A 21,296-nucleotide genomic window follows, 5' to 3' on the forward strand; every position below is an offset into this window, starting at 1 on the left:
GCTGGACTATCAAAACAGTATTTTAGTAGTTTTTAGCTTTTATTAGGAATCTTCTGACAGAAGATAAATGCCACATATATCTTTCGGGAGTTCTTATACTTGTCTTGAATAAAGGAGCGGATTGTGTTCAACAGAAATAATGGAGAGGTTAGCTTTTTTTTTTAATTAACACTTTCATCTCTATTGTAACAATTCTTTAAATTTATTAATGTTTAATTTTGGTTTATTTAGGTACAAGTTGATCAAGGAGGTTGGTGATGGAACTTTTGGAAGTGTGTGGCGAGCTATCAATAAGCAGACTGGTGAAGTTGTAAGTGTTGCTTAAAGTCCATTATGTACACACGTAGGAAACCAACTAATTTAAACGATGTAGTGTTAACTAAAAAATTTGTTCTACAGGTTGCAATTAAAAAAATGAAAAAGAAATATTATTCGTGGGAGGAATGCATAAACTTGAGGGAAGTGAAGGTAATAGTATAGTCTCCTTTTTTTGTGTGAATGGTCAAGTTACTTGTTGCTATCATAGTTACTTTCCTTAGAGATGTCTTATTTATTTATCTTTTCTTATGGCAGTCTTTGAGAAGAATGAACCATCCGAATATCGTGAAGCTTAAGGAAGTCATCAGAGAAAATGATATGTTATACTTTGTTTTTGAGTACATGGTGAGTTGTTGATTTGGTTTGCCTCTGATGCCTACTTGTAGTCTGATCCGCAATTTGAAATAATTGAAAACACATGTTTTAGGAATACAACCTTTACCAACTCATGAAAGATAGACAAAGGCTGTTCACCGAAACTGAAGTCAGGAATTGGTGTTTCCAAGTTTTTCAAGGTCTTGCTTACATGCACCAGCGTGGATATTTTCATCGTGACCTTAAACCAGGTAATTTCCTATTAAGGAACTTATTTTGGTCCAACCTAGTATTTTCTTTTCTTTGGTTTTTTTCTTTTGCAGTCAATAAACATCTTTGAATAAGTCATTCTGCATATTATTTTACATGTTAGCCTTCTAGTAACAACAACTTCTTTTTACAATGTACTGTCTAACCTACATATCCTGCAATTGAAATTGTTTGCAACAAACTGTTGCAGAGAACTTGTTGGTGACAAAAGACGTAATCAAAATTGCTGATTTTGGACTTGCACGGGAGATAATTTCGCATCCACCATATACAGAATACGTCTCAACGCGATGGTATGTGTTTCTTTTCATTTCTTTCTCTCTTGTAGATGGTAAAACAATTTTTGTTTATGCATGGAAGGATAAATAAGAACATTTTAAGTTCAATTGCAAGTCAATAGTTTGCTTTGTCGAGTTGAAAGACCAAATTATATTTTTATGTGTATATATATATATATATATATGAATTTCAATAGGAGGCAGCTTCCATCTTGTTCAAACCTCTTCCTATATTTTTTACTAGCTTTCTACATGTGAAAGTGTGCTGTCATTCTTCCAATTTCTTCCTCCCTCTACCATGAGAAGTATGACTCTGACATTAGTATACCTTCTTGTCCATTTTTTCTTTATGCTCACAAACATATTAGGTGTTCAATATCTTATTTCTCTGGTCTAGTGACCTATCAATTTCAGGTACCGGGCTCCTGAGGTTCTGCTTCAGTCATACCTATATAGCTTAAAAGTTGGTTAGTGTTCAACATGGATAAATTTTTTTATGATTACAGTTATGTAATGCAAATATTATATGCTCATGATTCTTATAATTGGATGTTCTTTTGCTAACCAGATATGTGGGCTATGGGAGCTATCATGGCTGAATTGTTCACTTTAAGACCCCTCTTCCCTGGTGCTAGGTTTGTACCAAAGCTTTTGAAACTGAAAATAAATTTGAGGAAAAAAAACCATCACGGATTGTTCGCTTCACAACCTTATGCCATCTTTTACTCTGTGATAATACTACATTTTGTTGATATGAGGAGGCTGAGATATTAGTGAGAGCTACTCTTGTAGGATTGTAGACAAGAAAGAAATTTGCTGTTGACTTGTTGCATAGAAGACTTCTTCTTCTTTTTTAACAGTATCTGTTCAGGACCTGCTCTTTAGGCCCTGTGCTATAGGCTCTGTTCTATAAGCTTGTACAACCTTACCTAAACAGGATTGTCCTATAAGCTTGTACCTCTGTGTCCTTGAGTTCTAAGGAGACAGGATTTCAAGTCTGGTAGATGAATCATGGCCATGTGATGAGAGCGTTATTAATGATGGAGGCGGTTACTGAACTGTTGAGGCTGTATAGGATCGTTCTTAGTTGGATTTGACCTAGCTGGGGTAGTCACCCGGTTGTCTGACAGACTTGTTGCATAGAACATATTAAGGCATAGATCCAATAAGTTTTGAAGCTTCAAATTATGATTTGTTTTATAGCATTATGAATATAGATAGTTGAATGTTTGGTAATCGCTCTCTTGTTCTATCATTTAGAAATCGGATGTAGGAAATGGAGTTAATCATATCCTATTACTATGTGCAGTGAAGCAGACGAAATCTATAAAATATGCAGTGTAATAGGCAGCCCGACAAAGGATACGTGGGCTGATGGGCTCAATCTTGCTAGGGCCATTAACTACCAATTTCCTGAGGTTAGTCTTACTTTTATTCATCTGGTACATTTTGAAACACACTTCTGAAGTTGGAATTAGATGGTGATATTGGACCCTACATTGTAATTTAATGCAACTGCCCACTATGCTGCTAATTTTATGTTGATAGGTTGCTCACTGTGACTATTTGCTTGCAGCTCCCTGATGTACCTCTCTCAAGTTTGATACCTTCTGCAAGTGAGGATGGAATCAGTCTTATTACAGTACGTGATTTATTATTTCTGTTATCTCTCACCTTGAGAGTAATATGCTATTTCTTAAGTTAAAACTTTCCTCCCTGCTATTATTTGTCTAGCTGATCTTTATTTTTTCCTGTTCTGCTCATATTTTGTAGTCACTTTGTTCTTGGGATCCGTCCAAGAGGCCGACAGCTGCAGAAGCGCTTCAACACCCTTTCTTTCAGGTTGGCAGTTTTTTGTTATTTAGTTCATTTCCATTCTTAGAATTTGAGATGTGGTGTTTTTGATGTTGTTCCTTCAAATTTTGAGACGTACGTTATTTGTGGCAGAGTTGCTTTTATGTTCCACCATCCCTTCGTTCTAGAGCAGCTCTTACTAGAACCCCTCCATCTGGTATGATGTGTTTGTTGTCGTACTTATTGGAAAGTAAACATGACCTCTGTTCAATGGATTTGTAAGATAATCTAATTTGTTTGTTTAGCTGGAGCAAGGGGAGCACTGGAGCAGCCATATATTAGGAGGTATTCAGGGCCTTTGGCTAATGCTAAGCTTGCTAACAACCATTCTACTTCTAAGTTTAATGCTTCCCTGAGCACAGGTGAGATATCTAAATGATTTTAGCTTGGATCATGTCTTATTCCTGCCTTTTTTTAATTGTAAATTTATGTTTGACGACTTTTGCTTTGTGCTTTGTATGAATATTATTGGGTATCTTGATATTACATTCATGTGTGTGCATGTGTAAATATTTTTTGATATCTTGATGTTATATGCGTGCATGTGTAAGTTCTGTCTGCTCAGCTAAAAACCTTACTATTATCCTGATTCATGTTAAATTAAAATGTATCAGCTACAATAGTAATTGGTGAAAGGCTGCACAAGTTGAGCCAAACAACTCTTCATGTCAGTGGTGAAGATTATATTTTGACATCATGCATGATATCATTTAAGTAGTCTGGGTCTAAATTGTCCTCAGAAGTGAACAAAATTTTAGTTTTCGTATTCCAGCTCCTACGAAAATATGTTGGTTTTTGTAATGATCAGAAATTATGATGATCAATACAAACTTGTTAATGTTATTGTTCAATATGTTATGTGGGGTTCTCCCATGTAGGTGTACTGCCCTTCAACCCCTCCAACCACGACCCCAAAAAGTTGTAATCCTGATAGGTTCTGTATGAATTTCAAAGGAAGAACTAAGCTTTTTAGACATGTACTGCTGTGCTTTATCTTTATTCCTGTGGAATTGCCGACCAAGTTTCAAAAATAGAATAGTTTAGCTTGATTTTGTTCATCCAGAAAAATTCAGACATCGAAAAGAGATTCTCATATAGATTGGCATTGTTCTTGTTCCTGCTTGCAGGTCTTCAACGTAAGCTGGATATGGCAAATCAGGTAAAGGGCTGACTACTTCAGATTTTTTTTTCATGCTCTTTATACTAGTGAGCATACATGTGCATATTTAAATGCATGCTTTTAAGTATTCTTATTCGAAGGCTTAACTGGTTTTATTTTTTCTCCTTTTCCTTTTCCTTTTCCTCCTTGAAGGATGGAGACAAGAGTGATAAATCCTTAAAGGGCTCTGTCAAACAACCTAAATACCGACCCCCAGGAAAGAAAAGTCCATGTAAGTTTCTATGGAAAAAAATGTCACAAAAATGTGGTCATGTTTCTCAATGATTTGCCTAATCAGTTTGGTCTTTTATTACTTAAAGAGTTTGTTGTATGAAGTCCTAGTCACTAGTGTTATTAACATAAATTGCCATGAAGTAATGCTCGTGCTTCCATGAGGAGATGTTATCATAAGTGCAAGAAAATGTTTCTTTTACTCGCTACAAGAATAGAAAGAAAGGGCGTATTCTTTGTGATAAATTTTCACTGAATTAAGAAATACTTTATTTGACTAACAGCCTCCATGAGCAAGTGTAGAACTGTGCGAGGAGTGTCAGACACATCAGAGAAGTTGGCAAATATGACAATAGGATCCCGCCGACAGCCTGGGGTGCAGCTGAGGCAACCTCCACCAATGAAGGCTGGGGTGCAATGGATTGGAGAATCTGGTGACTTGTTTCTCAGACCAACCCAGAATATTCAAGCTGGTAATGCTTACTCAAGGAAAGTAGCAGGATGATACATGAACTCTCAGTACTCTTAAAAAACGTTTTATATATATATATATATATATATATATATATTATATGCAGAATGGCAGTGACATAAATAAGGCGGATTTACCTTTCTGACTGTTTGCAAGTAAACCTACATATGCTTGTTATGGTGTGGCGTGTGATGTGTCCAGTTCTACAAGGAAACTTCATCTGCTTCCATCTTGATGGTTTTACGATAAATATCTCCTTGTTTGCATGTCTGTATCGTAGGAACTCTGATCATTTGTGGTAATAAAATTTCTTTATTACAAATATTCTTGCTTTCGGTTCTGAAAAAGCGTCCAGGTTAGCACCGTGTTTGGGTTCCAGTTAGTGAAAATAATCTAAGATTCATGTTTTAGTAAATTATATGGAAATTCTTATAATTGAACTTATTGTTCTGAAAAATTACAATCAACTATCAGGTACCTTACAACATAGTATGGAGAATTGTATTAATATGACTATAGGTGTGAAACTTAGTTTAAGTTATTGTGTTCGATTGTTTATTATGATGTTTTCCATAAAATTCTCAGCAGTTTATTTCTAGATATCTAGTGAAAGAAGAACCTTTATGTCTATGCATCGATTCTCTTTGTACGAATCTAATGAGAAGAATGCTAAGAAACCTTTTTATCACGACCTTTACCTTTTCATTTTCAATGCGAAAATGTTATTTAAGTATATGTAGTTGTTTTACCTTTTTGTTTTCATAAATATCTCTTATATAATTTTTTTTTTAGTGTTATTTATTAATAATAAGCAAGTTCAATGTTTTATTTCTTACCTTAAATATAAGTAAATTATGCTTGTCATGTTTTCATTGAGAGTAGGAAGTACTTAAGTTTTCTCTCTTTGAATATTTGGATGAATTACATAGAGGTTTTAATGTTTGTGCGCTGATTGTATTATTTTTTAAATTGCTAATTTAGTCAGTTTATAAGATTACTTCATTATTTATACTTTCTTTACCATATAAACTAATTACCATCGGTATCTTTTTTCCTTGTATTTTACTTAGGAACATAAGAATTGCAAATAGATATTTCATTTTAATGTATTTTGTTTTTATGCACTTTAACGTATTTAAGTTTAATTATTTTTCGAGAAATGAAGTTTTGGAAGAACTTCTGTTTCCAAGAGCTTATTTTAATTATTTTTCAATAATTTGAACTTACACAATCGATAAATTTATAAATTAAATAATTTTGCTTAATTTAAATAATTAATTTGACAATTAAAAGAGATGCAAGACATAATTTTATTAGTATTCTTACCCAGTAGTTGGCCCCCTGTTGATAAATTAGAGTTCCACCCCAATTAATTTAGATAATTCTTTATGGACTAGTAAGTAAATATATATAATACAACAAATCAACCTCAACTGGATTTTGATTGAAAACTCAAAAGATCAAATTGAAGAAAGCCCCTCCCGCTTAGGTGACATAAACTTTACTTTGATAAAATAGCTTCAAGTCTTTTGTACAATATATATATGTATATATATTAAAAAAAAAATTAAGTTTTCGCATCAATTTTGTGTCTACTTTAATAATGTAGTTTTGAATTTTATCTGAACAAACTCTCCATGCTATCAGTCATTTGAAATCCATTACACGCTGCACACATGACAGATGATATGATCATAGTTTTAGTTGACGACTCTCATACAAACCAAAATATGCATATCCATCTCTGAATCCCTAAATCTCTTTAACCCTCACCCATGAAATTGAGTTTTTTACCACTTCATCTTTTTAAATATACTAGTCATTAGGTATAACTCAAACTCCATATCAATATGTGAGTGATAGTTAAAGATTTATCACTTTAAATATAAAAAATATAATATTTGATATTTGTGTTTTTTGATCAATCTTAAAATTTAATCACCATAAAAATATAAAGAAAAAAATTTCTCTTTAAAAAAATTAGTCTATATATCATTATGCTATAATAATAACTATCAGAATTTGATACTGTTTATATTTTAAGTTCTTTTAGAATACAAAAATTAAAAAAAAAATCTTCAGAAATTTTATTAATGTAATTTTTTTTTTTTTTTTTGAGAAATCATTTTAATATCTCGTAGGAATATTGATATATTGATAGATGTCAATTAACAAATTTATTTTAAATAATTATATAATTAATAAATGAGATTATTCAATTCACCACTAACTAAATAATTGAACCTAATAGGCATATATGGATGTTCATCTCTTAGTCTAGACTAAAAAATTTGACTGAATTAAACTCTTCACTTTAGACTGAATCACACACTAAAAAGATTTTGGTTTGATCCTCAATTCAGGAGGTTTGGGATTAAAAAATATAATATGTTTCAATGCGGCTCAGTTTCAAAAGTTTTAAAAATAAAAAAAATACATATGAATAGGACCTAGCTTTTTTCTTCTTTTTTTCTTCATCTTTACTTTTTCACTTTACTCGCTATTGTATAATCGCTCAAAGTCTGTGCGTTCTCGCACTGTACTATATAGTACATCCTCATGATATGCTTCCTTTCTCCATAGCTTACAATAATTCTCTCTTCTTCTCCTACCTCTCCCTCCGTATTCACAAAAAGAAAAATTCTCTTTGTTCTCACTCCTGTCTCTCTTCTTTTTCCATATCACAAGCTTCTCCCTCCATCCCTCTCTCTCTCTCTCTCTCTCTCTCTCTGTTCAAAAAAGTATATACACACACACACACACACACACACACCCCCATATATATATATATATATACTAGATGTAAATAATACATCTAAAAATTGCATATTTTTTGAAATAATCTATATCATAAATATATATATTTTTTTGTTTATACACTATTTTATTCTTTTTTAATTTGTAAACTTTTTTATTTTTTTGATTTTATATTTTTAAAATTATTTGTATAGTTCATGTTTATTAGTTTTTGTTAGCACTGTTAATATAATTGTCATATATCACTATAATTAATATATGATATCATTTACTTGATTAATATTTTACATTAGATATCATATTATATTTAACATATATAAAATTATTTTTTATAAAACGTAAAATTTTTAAAATTAAAAAAAATAATAATTAAATGCTTCCTCTTCCTCTCAACTGAACCAAACCCATCAAGCAATCTGTCAACCAATCCATCATCTGAACTACAATTAGTCACCAACTCCTCTCCATCCATTAACCCACTTCCTAACTCCCCTTCCCCTTCCCCTTCCCCTTCCCCTTCATCAGCATCTTCCTCCGTGGCAACTGCGTCATCCTTTTCCTCAGGCACCATAACGGCGGACATGTGCCCCTCGAACAGGTTCATGTGACCAAACAGCTTGTCTTTCCTCGAGAAGTTTCTCGGTAGCTCTTTAGCTCAGCTGCCACCAAGAAACTTTTCTTTCTACACTGGCTGTAGAATACATTTTGGACTAATACCTCCTCTTAAGTAGTTCATCCTTAAATCTTCAACTCTGAACTCTAAATTTAATTAAGAATCATTTAAACAAAATTCTGCATCTACCTGGTGAACTTATATAAATAAACCTACCTAGGGAGTATTCAAATTATGAAATTAGCATGTCAAATGTTGTGTAGCGATTCTCATAACCCACTGGATTCTGTTTAATTTTTAAGAGGTTTGAAATGTTCTTCCACATTTAATAAATGTAGACAACTTCAGTAATTTACCCTATGACTTATCATGTGATCCTGGTTTTGATAATTTCATAACTACAGATTGAGTTTCTTTTGCTTTTTTTCTTAACTCTATTGAATAATGCCATGTTATAACTTTTCAAAGAAAGATATACATTCATATAGTAGTAGGGTAGAAATAAAATGACACTCTAATAAGAGGTAAACCAAAATTAACTTGGCTATCTTGTTAATCACATGATGCTGTAATTTACAAGATGTCTATAAAAAATAACTCTCCGGTATTAGGGAGATTTCACAGGGGAACCGCCGATACAAGCCTCTCTACGCATGCACCATAAACGTCCCCTACTCGGAGTTGCATTCACAGAACTTGTTTTTGCTTCACTATACAAAGAATCCAAATCAAAATTATCACAACTAGTAGACTCATAGTTTCTTCCATCCACACTTCTCATCTGATCAGAGAGTGATCGCCTTACATCTACACCAGGCACTCGATTTTCTGAATTATTGGTGCTATTTATATCTGGAAAATTATATGTGAGAGCCGGAGAGTTGGGATTGCTCGAAATATCTTCCTGCAATATTTCTCCTATACGACACAGGATGCTAAAAGCCAAGTTTCCAATTACCCGGGAATATGCTTCTATAATTGAATGCCCAATGTCCTGAGAGGATTCAGATTGATTGAAGTGAATATAGCCTTAAATTGATAATCATCAAAGGTTATATTCATGAGGTTGTAAACTGATTATTGGAGTAGTGAGAAAAAATGCTGCCAAATAATGGAAAATTATTTACCATTAACTCAAAATGGAACTCACCTTGCCATACTGAATTTTTGTAGCATCAAGAAATGAATGAGGGAGATTAGGATTTCTGGCCTTGATTTCTTGCAGAAGGACTTTAGCTTGCTCCAATAGTAACTCTGTCCTATCTAACTCGGACATAGGGTCCTTAATAAAAGACCATGATTTACGAACTGGTGATTTACCACTATTTTGTTCCATGATTCTCTCTCTCCATGAAAATATAGCAGCTTCTAATCGACTAATGACCTCAAGAGTAGTATGTTCAGATCTTAAATTGATGGAATTGAGCATTGCATCAGCAGAACAGTATTCTGTTGTTAAGACCTTGTACAGATCCTCACCAAGGTTTGCTCTTCCAGACTGTAAATGAGCAGAGACAAATGTTACTATAAGCATATACACCATTCAAGAATTTCTGTTTGTTTTTCTATCATCAACTTTCGGATGTAGTAGTTTCAGATTCTACTTTTGTGCATGGCTTACAGAAAGATTAAACTGGAAAAGCTTCAGCAAGGTTTTCAATAAATAAGAATGATCCGGAAGGCAGAATGCCAGCTCACCTTGGGAATTGCATCCTTGATAATTGCTGGCACAGGCATTTCCTGCAGGATACTTCCGTTGATGGATTTAGCAGCCTTGAAAATTTGGTGGACCATCTTACCCTGGCAGAACAGTTTCTTCCTTTCAGTGTCTGAAAGACCAGTTTTTGGTACTTGTGGTGATGGAAGCCACCACCTCTTGCTCTCCCTTGCACTCTTGTTCCTTCCTTCCGCCCTGCTGCCCACTTCTGCATACCAGAACTCAGTGTCCAGCATCGAGTCAAGTGTCTCCTGTTAATTTGAAATTTTGAAGCTGGTCAGATGAAAAATTTAGCGAACTGAAAAGTTATAATTTCAAATGAAATGAAAAACATCACTCACAATAAGCATAGAGTCCAACTTCTGAAGAGCTGGAAGATTCATGTGAATATCAGCACGAGCTTTTGGTGTCATTATCTGCTTCAATAAAAAACAATCTGAATTTGCTTCACATAGTCTTTTCGTCTGTTATATATATATAAAAGTGAACAAGTACCTCCAAAGTTCGTCCATTGGCGCCACTTTGTTTGGCAGGGACTAACTCAACCATATAGTTTGTAGGAGAGAGCAGCCAGTCCATTTCTCTTCGCCATTTGTTCTTCCTTTCCTCAGGCAACGGTTCCAATTTCCAGAGCTCCCCAAAAATAGAAGCTAAAAATCCATTTCTTTAGCGCGTTAGATGCTAGAAGAGATAGAGAGATGATGATGTGACAAACATAAACGAAATGCATGTCCTAGATCACTGATCAAGATTCCCAGAAAGTTTGGCGGAGTTGATATTCATGATCTTATAAATGATAACTATGTAATTCTAAAGTGGAGACATGCCTCATTTCATTCTCATAGTCTTTTTAGCTTTGATATTCTGTCCTTTCTGTTTACATCTCCCTCACCCCTCTCATTTCTTTGCAGGATAGTAAAGGTTGAAGCCAATGGATAGATAAAAATGGACTTGAAGGCTACTTTTGATTGAAAGACTTCAGCCTATCGTTAAATCATAAAGAAAAAGAACCCAGAAGGTGCTAGCATTTCCATCTCTTATCACCTTATGGCAATTACAAAGCGGAGATTTGTTACTGCATCCTTGCATAATTTCCCAGCAGGTTACCTAGTTATTGCATTAAATGTAAAAGGAGGAAGACTATAATGCATGAGTTTACATCAGATTTTTATAAGACATTTTCTCAAACAGTTTCTTTCACTAGTTCATTTTAGCAACAATGTATTAGATGAAAGTCTTGTAGCATATTCTCAGCTTACTTTTATATTTCTTGACAGTAGTTCATTAGCAAAATGATTGTATTCCTCAATCAATTACTTTAAGGCTTTAATGTAATTATAGTCTCAGTGATCAGATTACCTAATCAAACATGTATATGAAGAGGTCAAGGAATTAATTAATATGTTAATCTTCATGAACTGTTGATAAATGAAAAGCCAATCCCAAGAATGAATGATAAATAGAAGATACCTAAAACAATCCCAAGAATGAAGTTTCCACAAGGAAAATAAAGTAAGACATACCAGAAAGATTTGTTATGGCATTTGACAAAGCTAATGCAGTGCTGACACCTTTACGACCCCCTGTAATATCTTCACCCAGGAGTAGTTTAGCAAATTTCTCTTTCATTGCTTCTACATCTGAAAACTGAACGGCATAAGCAGGTTTCTCTTTGCAATAAAAATGCTGTGGGCTTTCGGAGAGCTCCCATTCATCAGAACCCTGTTCATCCCTCTTCATTGTCAACCATTTTGAGGAAAATGATCCAAAAGCATCTTTGCTAGAAGAGCAGCTTGAATCATCATCATCCAAAGAGTCAGTTGCACACCCATCTCCTCTGCTTGTTCCACTTTCATCCTCATAAGATTGACTGTTGAGAATGCAATTCTCAAGACCATTATATGTCATTACTCCTGTCAAATTCAGTTATAATTACTACATTAAGGAAAATGAACTTCGAACTTATAGGTTGGCAAACAAAATGTTAAAAAATTACAAGAGCCTCTGCCATGCCATGTGGCCATGCGGTTTACACTACACGCAGTTGATATTTCCAGAGAAGTAAGATCGAAATTTGTGCCCTGTATCTTAATTGACACAAGCAATGGACATAATACGTTTTTCCATCAAAATCTGTGTCGACGGCCGTACTAAAGTAATTGCCAAACGCTTTCAGTCAATATTATGCTTGACCAATATTTTCTCATGAAACATTTACAAGATTGCGACACAAAAAGCAAATAAATAATAGTATTCCTTCATTTTTGGGAGCAGAGATTCGGATAAGTACAACACTTGCATAAAATTACTCTAGGAACTTTCGATGCTCTTTCACAATATTCAGTTATTCTAACGGAACATGTATGTATCTGCACCTTTAATGTTTATTACACACTGGATTCAAACGAGATACTCGGGCCTCTTGTATAATTGAATGACAAAATCAATCCTGTCAAATTTGTCTCTATTATAGGATTGTTAGGTGTAAGCACATGCAAAAGAAAGAAAATGGTATTTGTCACGGACTCACAGGACTTGACTCCGAATTCCCGCTTCTTAAGTTAATAATTCACGTTATTTTATCAATCTTTTGATGAGTTCAAGGCTTGCAAATCTTTTGATGAGTTCAAGTCTTGAACCTAGCTCAACATGCTTTTAACATTTGCAAGCGAGAAACTATACGATGTCAAAAATTATAAATTGACCTTTCTATCCACTGAAGCTAAGTACCAATACGTCCTACGTTGACTATTATGCAGACATTTTTCTCTTCCATTCGATTAAGTTAATATGCAACTTGGAAGATGAACGAAAAACACTCCTAAAACAAGCCGTCAGATCCAAAAACCATAACTTTTTCATCTCAATCCAAATACAAATTCCCATGAAGTTTCCAGAACGTACGCAAAATTACTCAGCCCGTTCTGTCCCAAAACTAATCATGCTATAAAGAGAATACGGCCGGAAATTATTCACCATAAAGAAAACCGGTGACGTCAGATCTCAAACTTTTCGTCAGAGGATAAAGAACAACCGGAAAGAAGAAGGCAGGAAGCTTCCTAAATTTCAACAGAATAGACACCCTACAAAATTAAGTTTCGAAGAAGCTAGGCACTTGTCAGTTCAACAGTCACTTAGCCAAATAAAGAGAATACGGCCTTCTTAAGAACTAGTCCTCCGAATAGTAGTAACTTAATCCCCCACAATTACGTGTTCACATCGACTTGTGTCTTTTCTTTTCTTCGTGTTGTCGGTTCATATGGGCTAACAAAACCAAAGGAAATAAGAAACAAAAAGAAATTAAAGAGAAGGAATCGTCTTAGGGAGGGAACTGATCCAAATATAAACGGTTATAAATGCTGCAGGACAAATTTGTTATAAAGACAACGACTTTTTTTGTCCCCACCAAATTACTTCATCTTTCCATGAAGTCGCAGAAGTGGTTCACACACCATATAGGCCATGTTTGAGTAGGGTACACCAAGGATTTAATTTATATCTGAGTAAGTGGATGAACGGGGACTCTAAATGATTATGATATATTTAGCATTTTCAAATATTAATGATTAGTTTAGACTATTTATAACTAAATACTAATGAGCTATTAAATATTCATAATTAGTACACAATATCAGTAAAAATTAAAATATTAAATTTTATATTTTGATAGAAATTAGATAATATTTAGTTGGCCTCTAAAGATAGCTGTACTTTATGCTGTAAATTTTGAAATATTATTAAAAAATATTTTTATTAAATGTTATTCAGTTGAAATAGTTATAGATTTTTTAAAAAAAGTAAGAACTGTATGTTTGGTGAAAATGATTTTTGATATCTAAATGTAAATTTTTATTAAAAATTAAAGTCATTTTTTTAAAAATCATAATTATAATTTTTATACTTATACCTATCAAAAATAAATTTTAACTTTTATCTTTTGCTACAAATAATTTTTATTTTATCTAGCCGATTGAAAAAATTAAAACCAAAAACTGCCGTAAGTGGACACCTTAGTACTAATTCATTATCTAGCGCAGCTATAAAAGTAGCACATTTTTGGTAATTCACATTCTAGGGTTGACTTGGTAGGAGCAAGTTATCTTGCCCGTAAGGATCCCTCATAAAGGAAACAATTAAGACAATACATTTTAAAAATAAATTGACAACATAGAGGTACATTAAATTTCTGGCAGGCATCGTACCAGGTGCACCTATTAATAAATCAGAATTTATTTATTTATTATGTTTCCTAATGAGCTTTTTACACCCTACGGCCTAGATTTTGCTACTATATTCTTCCCAATTCCCATCCTCTAAAATGCTTGAAAACAGCCTCAAAAAAATTCAAAATTATGATATAACCCCATGTGATCTCGCTATGAAGGACGGCCTAGATCCATTACATTTCTTCATGTGAAAATTGAAAGATATAGAACTTATGATTGATATTCAACCAAGTCAAAAATGCTGACTTCTAAGCAACTAGAAGTGCGCACCTAACGGGATATACTATCGTATACAATACATGCACCAATGAGATTTTTGTCATTCTTATTGAAAATAAATAGAGTCAAGTCATAAAACTTATTGAGTTATTTATAAATTTACTAAAACTAAATGGTACAACGTCAGTGAATGTATACTCATTATAAAAGCCGATTCCTACGTAAGCTTGTCTACCCTTATTTTCACCCAATTACTTGGACCTCTTTTCATCAGTAGATCCAGTAAACACATTTCTACCAAAATTTATCTTCTGGGCAATTCCTTCAGAAAAGAAAATTATTTGTCTTGGGAAAATGTAAACTAGTTAACTTAGCTTTCGTTTGTATAAACAAGTTTTGATTGTTAACTACCTCATTACCTATTATGATTTAAATTTAAATCTTTCAATACCAAAGATAAATTTTTGTAACCTTGGTAAATTTTCAGTAAATATGACTTGAGTTTTAAGGTAGAAAGTAGGATAAAGAATTGTAAATATAGGCAACGAAAATGTCAATACACATGGGTTGTTTGTTGAGCAAAACGTGACTCTTTTTCTTTGGATGAAGAAACGAGTAACAATGCTCACTGGTAGAATAAGTTGTCTTTTTTTTTTTTTTTTTAAAGTAATAATATTCAAACTATTCATCCCATGTGATACCTACAAAATAAACTGCAAGACAAAAAAGTGGCTGGTGTAAGATTGTTTTCTTTTTTGGAAGAAATTTATTTATTTAGTCATTTATTTTTGTGGAAGAGTGTGAGTTTGTTAGCGAGCAAGCAACATAAATCACGGAAATATATATAATATAATATAATATAATACTTAGATATTCGCAATAGCACCCAATTACTAATCAGTTACCATTATACTGCTAAAAAAATAGTAAATACGAATGTGATTCTTACTCTCTTGTTCATCGAAGTCGACGCTCATCTCTCTGTCCCAAGTGCAGCAAGCGAGCCTCCTTCTCATCACCATTATTTTTTAGTAAAATTTTATTTTGAAATTCTTTCTCGATGGGAAAATTACTTTTAATGTGAGTGGCCAAAGAAGTAATTTGCGGTGTAACCCCTGCATTAATTCAAATGAAAATTAATTATGTCCAAGTCAAGAGAAAACTATAATGTTAAAAGGGCGAGAAATAACGTTCCCTGTGCCTAAAAGAAGTGCAAAAATTAGGATTAACCACGTGAAAATACTCTATTTTTCAGATTTTATTTTGAAATTTTATATTTATATTTATCCATAAAAGTCGCAATTACATAGTTCTAAAATTAAAAAAAAAAAAATCAGAAACCAAGACCATTAAAAATAATATTCAAAATATTTTATTTCCATATCTTCTTATTGTTATTGTTTTATTAATAACAAATGGAGCCTAAATCTCTCTCCTCATGCTTGAGAGCAAGTTACATTTGCTAGTTAAAATAAGCTTAATAGAAAATTGAAAACTAGTTCAAACGTTCTGCAACGGAAATTAGTTTCCCAAAGCTCTAATGATTTTGATAAAAACATTAAAGTTGTGAATAAGCATTATTAGAAACAATGATGACAGCACTTAATTTTCAAAAATCTCGTATCATGAGAGCCTACAATTTATGTAAGTTGAAGCGACAAAAACAAACAGTTCAACGATCTTTCGTCAAAAGGAAATAAATAAAAGTAGAAAAATCACTGGAAGTTTTTCAAAAATGTTACGCCCTTTGTAAGTAAAAGAGAAAGTGCAAAAAAGAATCTAGAGAAGAAAAATCGAAAAGAAATAAGAAAGAAAATATTGTTTCATCCAAACATTTAGGGGAATAACAATCAACACCACACACAGATAGAGATCCAAAACCTTCACCCTTACAATCAGTTTCCAGGAAACACTTATCTTCGCTCTTGCAAGTAGTTCTACACTAAATACATCCTCATCCACTAAAAAAACAAACAAACAGGGCAGACTAGAACCAAACCTCAAATGGAGAAGTGAAAGCCGCAGACTGAAGCAGAAAAATTGAAGAATGCGGCGAGGAAATCTTGATTATAGCCGCCGACGAGACAGAGCCTCAAAGCGCTCGAGATAGAATCAAGCTCTGGAGAAGAGTGATTACTATCATTCTCACTGTATTTTAAGTCACTCTAGAAAGCAAAAAGAAAGGTACGCAGGGAGAAGAAGCCACTTTGGGGGGGTGGGGGTTGGTGAGGAAGAGAGTAATTATATCTGGAGCAGAGCATTTAATAAAACTATTTTTTTTAAATATCATTTTTTTAAAAATAGAATTTAAAATCTTAGACTCCAAAACACGGGACGCGGGGTGTGATTGAATCTGGGCCGTAAGTTTCAACCTGGCCCCGCAAAATTGGTCTAACTATATTTCAACGATCGAGATTTAATTGTGAAAAGGACAACGAGTTGATTGGGGGAAGGAAGGGGCAGTGGGGCCCGTTGCATGTGTGCTTACAACGCTCGACCAGATTTGAAAACATGGGGTTACGGGACGAGGAGCCATAACATGGGCAAATCACGTTCCTTGTTAAAAAAAATTCTTTAAAAAAATTAAATAAGCTCAATACTATTTACATTATTCAAATAGAATTCCTGTACAATTTTTGTAACTAAAAGTTGTAAAATTTTTGTTTCTGTTCAGTTAAACCCAATTTGTAAGGGTAATTACTTTTTTTTTTTTATTAATGATGTAAAATATATTATTAAATAAGGAGGATGATGTGATAATATGTACAATATCATCATAAGTAATAAAATGTTCTGAACTTCCTATAAAAATTCATGTAACCAGGCCATGAGCCAATTCATTACATTTCCTTAAAATCCATATCATCATAAGTAATTTCATTTTCATAATCATTATAATTTCAAAAGTCCAATTCTTTCATTTATTATGAGTTATATGTTATTTAAAAATTCACTTAATGTCGTTATAACTCAATATTGAATAAATTATATGAAATTAAATTTTTTTTTTTTTCTATAAAAAATGTGCATTCAATCCCAATCAATTATAAAAAGTATAAAAGTGATAATACTTGCAATTCTATTAAATAAAATCACAATAAAAACTTTAAAAATTGAGAAATTTTCATTTATTTAATACTTTCTATTATGATAAATCAATTTTTATTTTTACATGTATCCAAAATAAAAATTATATAAGCAACATACAACATAATAACAAAACAACATAGTGTTTCATTTTACATATCTACTCAAAATTTAAATCAAAAATCAAAATTATAAAGCAATAGTGTTTCATTTTATATCAACTAAAAACACATTTCAAATAAACAAACTTCAATTACTTAATTTAATATTAGAGTTCCAAACATAGGTTTAAAGCGAATTGGGTTTATAACAAAAATCACAAAGGAATATTATAAGAAAAAAAGGGATATTGTTGGGAACAAATCTTGATAGAGATCAAGGTAGGTTAAATTAAACTAGACCACAAGAAAGCTCAAGATTATTTGGAGGCTCACAACCATATGAGAAATCATGGCCATATGAGCTTAAGAGCTCACGACCACTTTGAGGGAGAGCAAAACACAATCCAAGATGCTTAAGAGGAAATCGATTTAGGTTTTATGAATGATGAAGGTCACAACAATGTATATTCCAAGGGAGATCTTCATGGCAAGGTCCATATAAGTAGACATCAAGACACAATTCAAGGCGACTTGGACTATGCAAGTTTAGGAGGTCACGATATGGGTTATCCTAATGGAGATCAAGGCGGTTTCAGCCATGAAAACACTCATATGGAGAAAAACAAGGCTTGAACACAACACATGATAGACTTTGGCCACATGGAAGGGGTATCTTAATGTCAAGTAGACCAAACATAAGATCATGAGCTAATAAACTAAAGGAAGACTTTCAAGTTTATGTTAAATGGTGGATACATGAGGAAAGAAGTCTTGGGCCAAAATTTATAGGCCTTAGAACATGGAGGCCAAACCCATTAAACTAAAAGAAGAAACGGCCACACAGTTGTCCTTCAACTCACCACAATTGAGTACTAAGAGTCATACACATCTTGGACTCTCAGATAACCTATTCCCAAGAGTTTTTATCCATCTTCCATAAAAAACAAGCATAAGGGAGTCCTAAAGTTTTGATATATTTAGCCAAATATTCTACAAGGTTTTATAAGCAAGCGACCACCAAAAAATCCTCATAATCTTGGATTCTCGGGTATTTCACATAAGGAAGCTGCTCATTCTTTTTGAAAGACTTCTAGTTGTTCACTTATCTTTTAAAGTCATAATAAACATGTGAAAAAATATGTTAAACGTGCGAAAAATCAAGGATACTCATCCCAAAAATATATAGACAAATTTTGGTTCAATTAAGGATTTAAAAATCCTACTTATCCTAGTAAGCATAGACGATTGCCAACTCTTCTATAAAGTCTTCACTAAACAAATTTTTTTTATCATAGCCGAGACTCCAAAAGGATAAAGATCAAAGCATGGTCGATCAATATAAGAGAAAAAAGTTCTTATGTGTTAATTAAACATGTGTATAATCTTATCACTTAGAGTAGTTATTATCAAGAAATTCTTGTAATTAGCTAAGAGTTCTACTTAAAAGTAGTTATTTCCTCTTGGGACTCTTACTAAAATTGCCTATAAATAAGCTCTTTTGTAAATATATAAATCATTCAATTTAGAATATTTTCTCAAATTCACTGGTTTAGGTGTATTTTTTGTGAGGTTTCTTCAACCTTCTTGATGCACAGAGAGCTGTGTTTACTTATTAAGGTAACTTGTGGTGTTTTTATGAAATTTTTTTCTTGAGTTAATTTCAACTTATCAATATATTTCTTGTGATGTTTTAATTAATTCATTTATTCATATTATCTTAGTTTCAATCATATATTGATTGTAAATTAAGTAGAGATGGTTTGTTTAAGGAATAAGTTTCTATGTTAATTATGTATATGTGAGTTTACATTGCATTGTTAATATTGAATTTTATCACTACTTAGTGTTTTTGTTCTTTTTTATTATATTTCCGACATGAATCGGACAATGTCATCATTTTTTATTACATGCTTCTTTTTTCCTTTTTGATTTCACTCTCTTTGCATCTTTTTCTCTCACTCTTATATATATATATATATATCTCACTCTCTCTCTTTATTTTTTTTAAGGTTATGCTTCTTTCATCCTCAGCTTCAACCCCTTTTTAATAGTTGAATACTTTCACTTCGACAAATAATCGCCGTGCTCCCAACTTTCTTTCTTCCGATTCGAGATCTTTGCTATCTTTGTGTTAAAATTATCTTGATGATCATCCATCAAACATCATCATCACTAGCCTTCATCATTTTACTTGCCTTACCTATTCCCTATCACCTACATAAGAGAAGAATAAACTAACAAAAATTGTAACCATCATTTTTCCCCTCAATTTCAAAAATCAAAAGAGGGAGGCATTTAAAAAGATGAACATCTAAAATTATGACTTAAATACACTATTGGATCGCTTCTAAGGTCTTTAGTTTTATAGCTTGGGCTATTTATATCCATTATTATCATTAACAAGTTCTTGATTAATAATGCTTAAGGTTATCTCAAGTTATGTGGTGATTTTGCATATATATACTTATGTTCCTAATAATTAGCATTACTCTTGACCTTTGGCTTTTAGAATGAAAAAACTTTCTTAACTTGGAACTCTTCCATTTCACTGATATACCGATTAGCATAAATACTTCAAATAATATTTATTTTTATCTATAACTAACTTTGAAATTTTAATAATTTTTTATAAATCTTAAATATATTAATTAAGTGAGAATTCACCTAATTCGACTTAAATCAACTTACCGAATTCAAATTGTATCACGTTTATTTTGAAGACAATTTTTTTTTTTTTTAAGAAAGTAATTTCGTCCCATTATTTTTAGAATTTTCTATGATTAACTGTGTATTTTTCTTACCTAAAATCTAAAAGCTTATTTAATTTATGTGCATACATTCCCATCACCTAAATATAGAATTATTTCAAATAAATCTCTAATATATGTAGCCAAACTTTTAAGAGATGTAGAATAAAAATATAGAAATACGAAAGCTTTCTTTGGATTTGTGTTTGACTTTTATCTGCATCTGGGTTTTTGGTACATATAATATATTCGTCTTGTTGACAATTAATAATAAATTAATGGTAACATTTATCTTTATAATAAAAATTTAAATACTAATAAATAAAAAATTTATTTAATAATTTTAATCAATACATTATTATTAGTGTTAACAAGTAAAATTTGAATTTTGAAATGAAAAATCTTTTAGATAAGTAGTTGGCTGAATTTATAGATATGAACGTTTGATTAGGAAAGGGACAGTGTAGTTTTATAGGCCAAGCGGGTCTGTCGACGTGGACGGTTTAATTTAAATTCCTCCAACCCATCATTGGTTGCAGCTGTTACCCGCTTTCCCTTTGTTGGGCTCCGCGCACTCTTTTGTCTCTCCATCTTTCACTCGCTCTTGTACCCATCAAGGAAAGCAGACACACACACGCGCACACACACACACACATATATATATATATATACACACGCACACACACACACACACGTATATACATCAAGGGAAGCATATATACATATGTATACAAAAATATATATATATATATATATATATATATATATAACATGACAATTACTGACTCGTCATTTAATGGGATTCAACTACCATCTTAAGTTTAATGTTCTAATAATGATCAAAGTATTAAATTTTATTCAAAATGTAATTTTACATAATAAAAAATGTTACTACAGTATTAATTCTATATTCAATTAAAATTAATTATCGT

The 21,296-nt window shown here is 32.4% G+C and overlaps 2 protein-coding genes and 1 non-coding gene across 5 annotated transcripts; 2 read left to right on the forward strand and 1 right to left on the reverse strand.

The window, feature by feature from the left end:
* The first annotated feature begins 6 nt into the window (after positions 1-6).
* On the forward strand, positions 7-5,124 carry LOC110818487 (Protein kinase superfamily protein). Its single transcript, XM_022047385.2, has 16 exons — positions 7-147; positions 232-310; positions 400-468; positions 574-663; positions 746-884; positions 1,094-1,196; positions 1,596-1,648; positions 1,750-1,816; positions 2,491-2,599; positions 2,758-2,823; positions 2,955-3,023; positions 3,129-3,192; positions 3,281-3,397; positions 4,163-4,194; positions 4,348-4,426; positions 4,710-5,124. Exons 1-16 carry the CDS (start codon positions 140-142, stop codon positions 4,928-4,930), a joined length of 1,365 nt encoding a protein of 454 aa, XP_021903077.1. The 5' UTR covers positions 7-139; the 3' UTR covers positions 4,931-5,124.
* On the forward strand, positions 2,101-2,314 carry LOC148266840 (small nucleolar RNA U3). The gene has a single exon (XR_015818179.1). It is a non-coding gene; the product is annotated as a small nucleolar RNA U3 (small nucleolar RNA).
* A 3,661-nt stretch (positions 5,125-8,785) lies between the features above and the next one.
* ROPGEF14 (RHO guanyl-nucleotide exchange factor 14) lies at positions 8,786-16,667 on the reverse strand. Of its 3 annotated transcripts, XM_022047391.2 has the most exons (8): positions 16,429-16,667; positions 15,379-15,544; positions 11,508-11,897; positions 10,480-10,634; positions 10,326-10,400; positions 9,966-10,235; positions 9,418-9,765; positions 8,786-9,261 (listed from the first exon to the last, which is right to left on the reverse strand). In XM_022047391.2, the coding sequence occupies exons 2-8, from the start codon at positions 15,449-15,451 to the stop codon at positions 8,875-8,877; spliced, it is 1,698 nt and encodes a 565-aa protein (XP_021903083.2). In that variant the 5' UTR covers positions 15,452-15,544; positions 16,429-16,667; the 3' UTR covers positions 8,786-8,874. The 3 variants fall into 3 exon arrangements, with proteins under 3 accessions (XP_021903083.2, XP_088072395.1, XP_088072394.1); XM_088216269.1 differs by lacking the exons at positions 15,379-15,544; positions 16,429-16,667 and adding an exon at positions 12,961-13,293; XM_088216268.1 differs by lacking the exons at positions 15,379-15,544; positions 16,429-16,667 and adding an exon at positions 12,889-13,293.
* Between the last annotated feature and the right edge of the window lie 4,629 nt (positions 16,668-21,296).

This window comes from Carica papaya, chromosome 3 (genome assembly GCF_054855325.1).
Source record: "Carica papaya isolate Zhongbai chromosome 3, ASM5485532v1, whole genome shotgun sequence".
In the NCBI taxonomy this organism is placed as follows: domain Eukaryota; kingdom Viridiplantae; phylum Streptophyta; class Magnoliopsida; order Brassicales; family Caricaceae; genus Carica; species Carica papaya.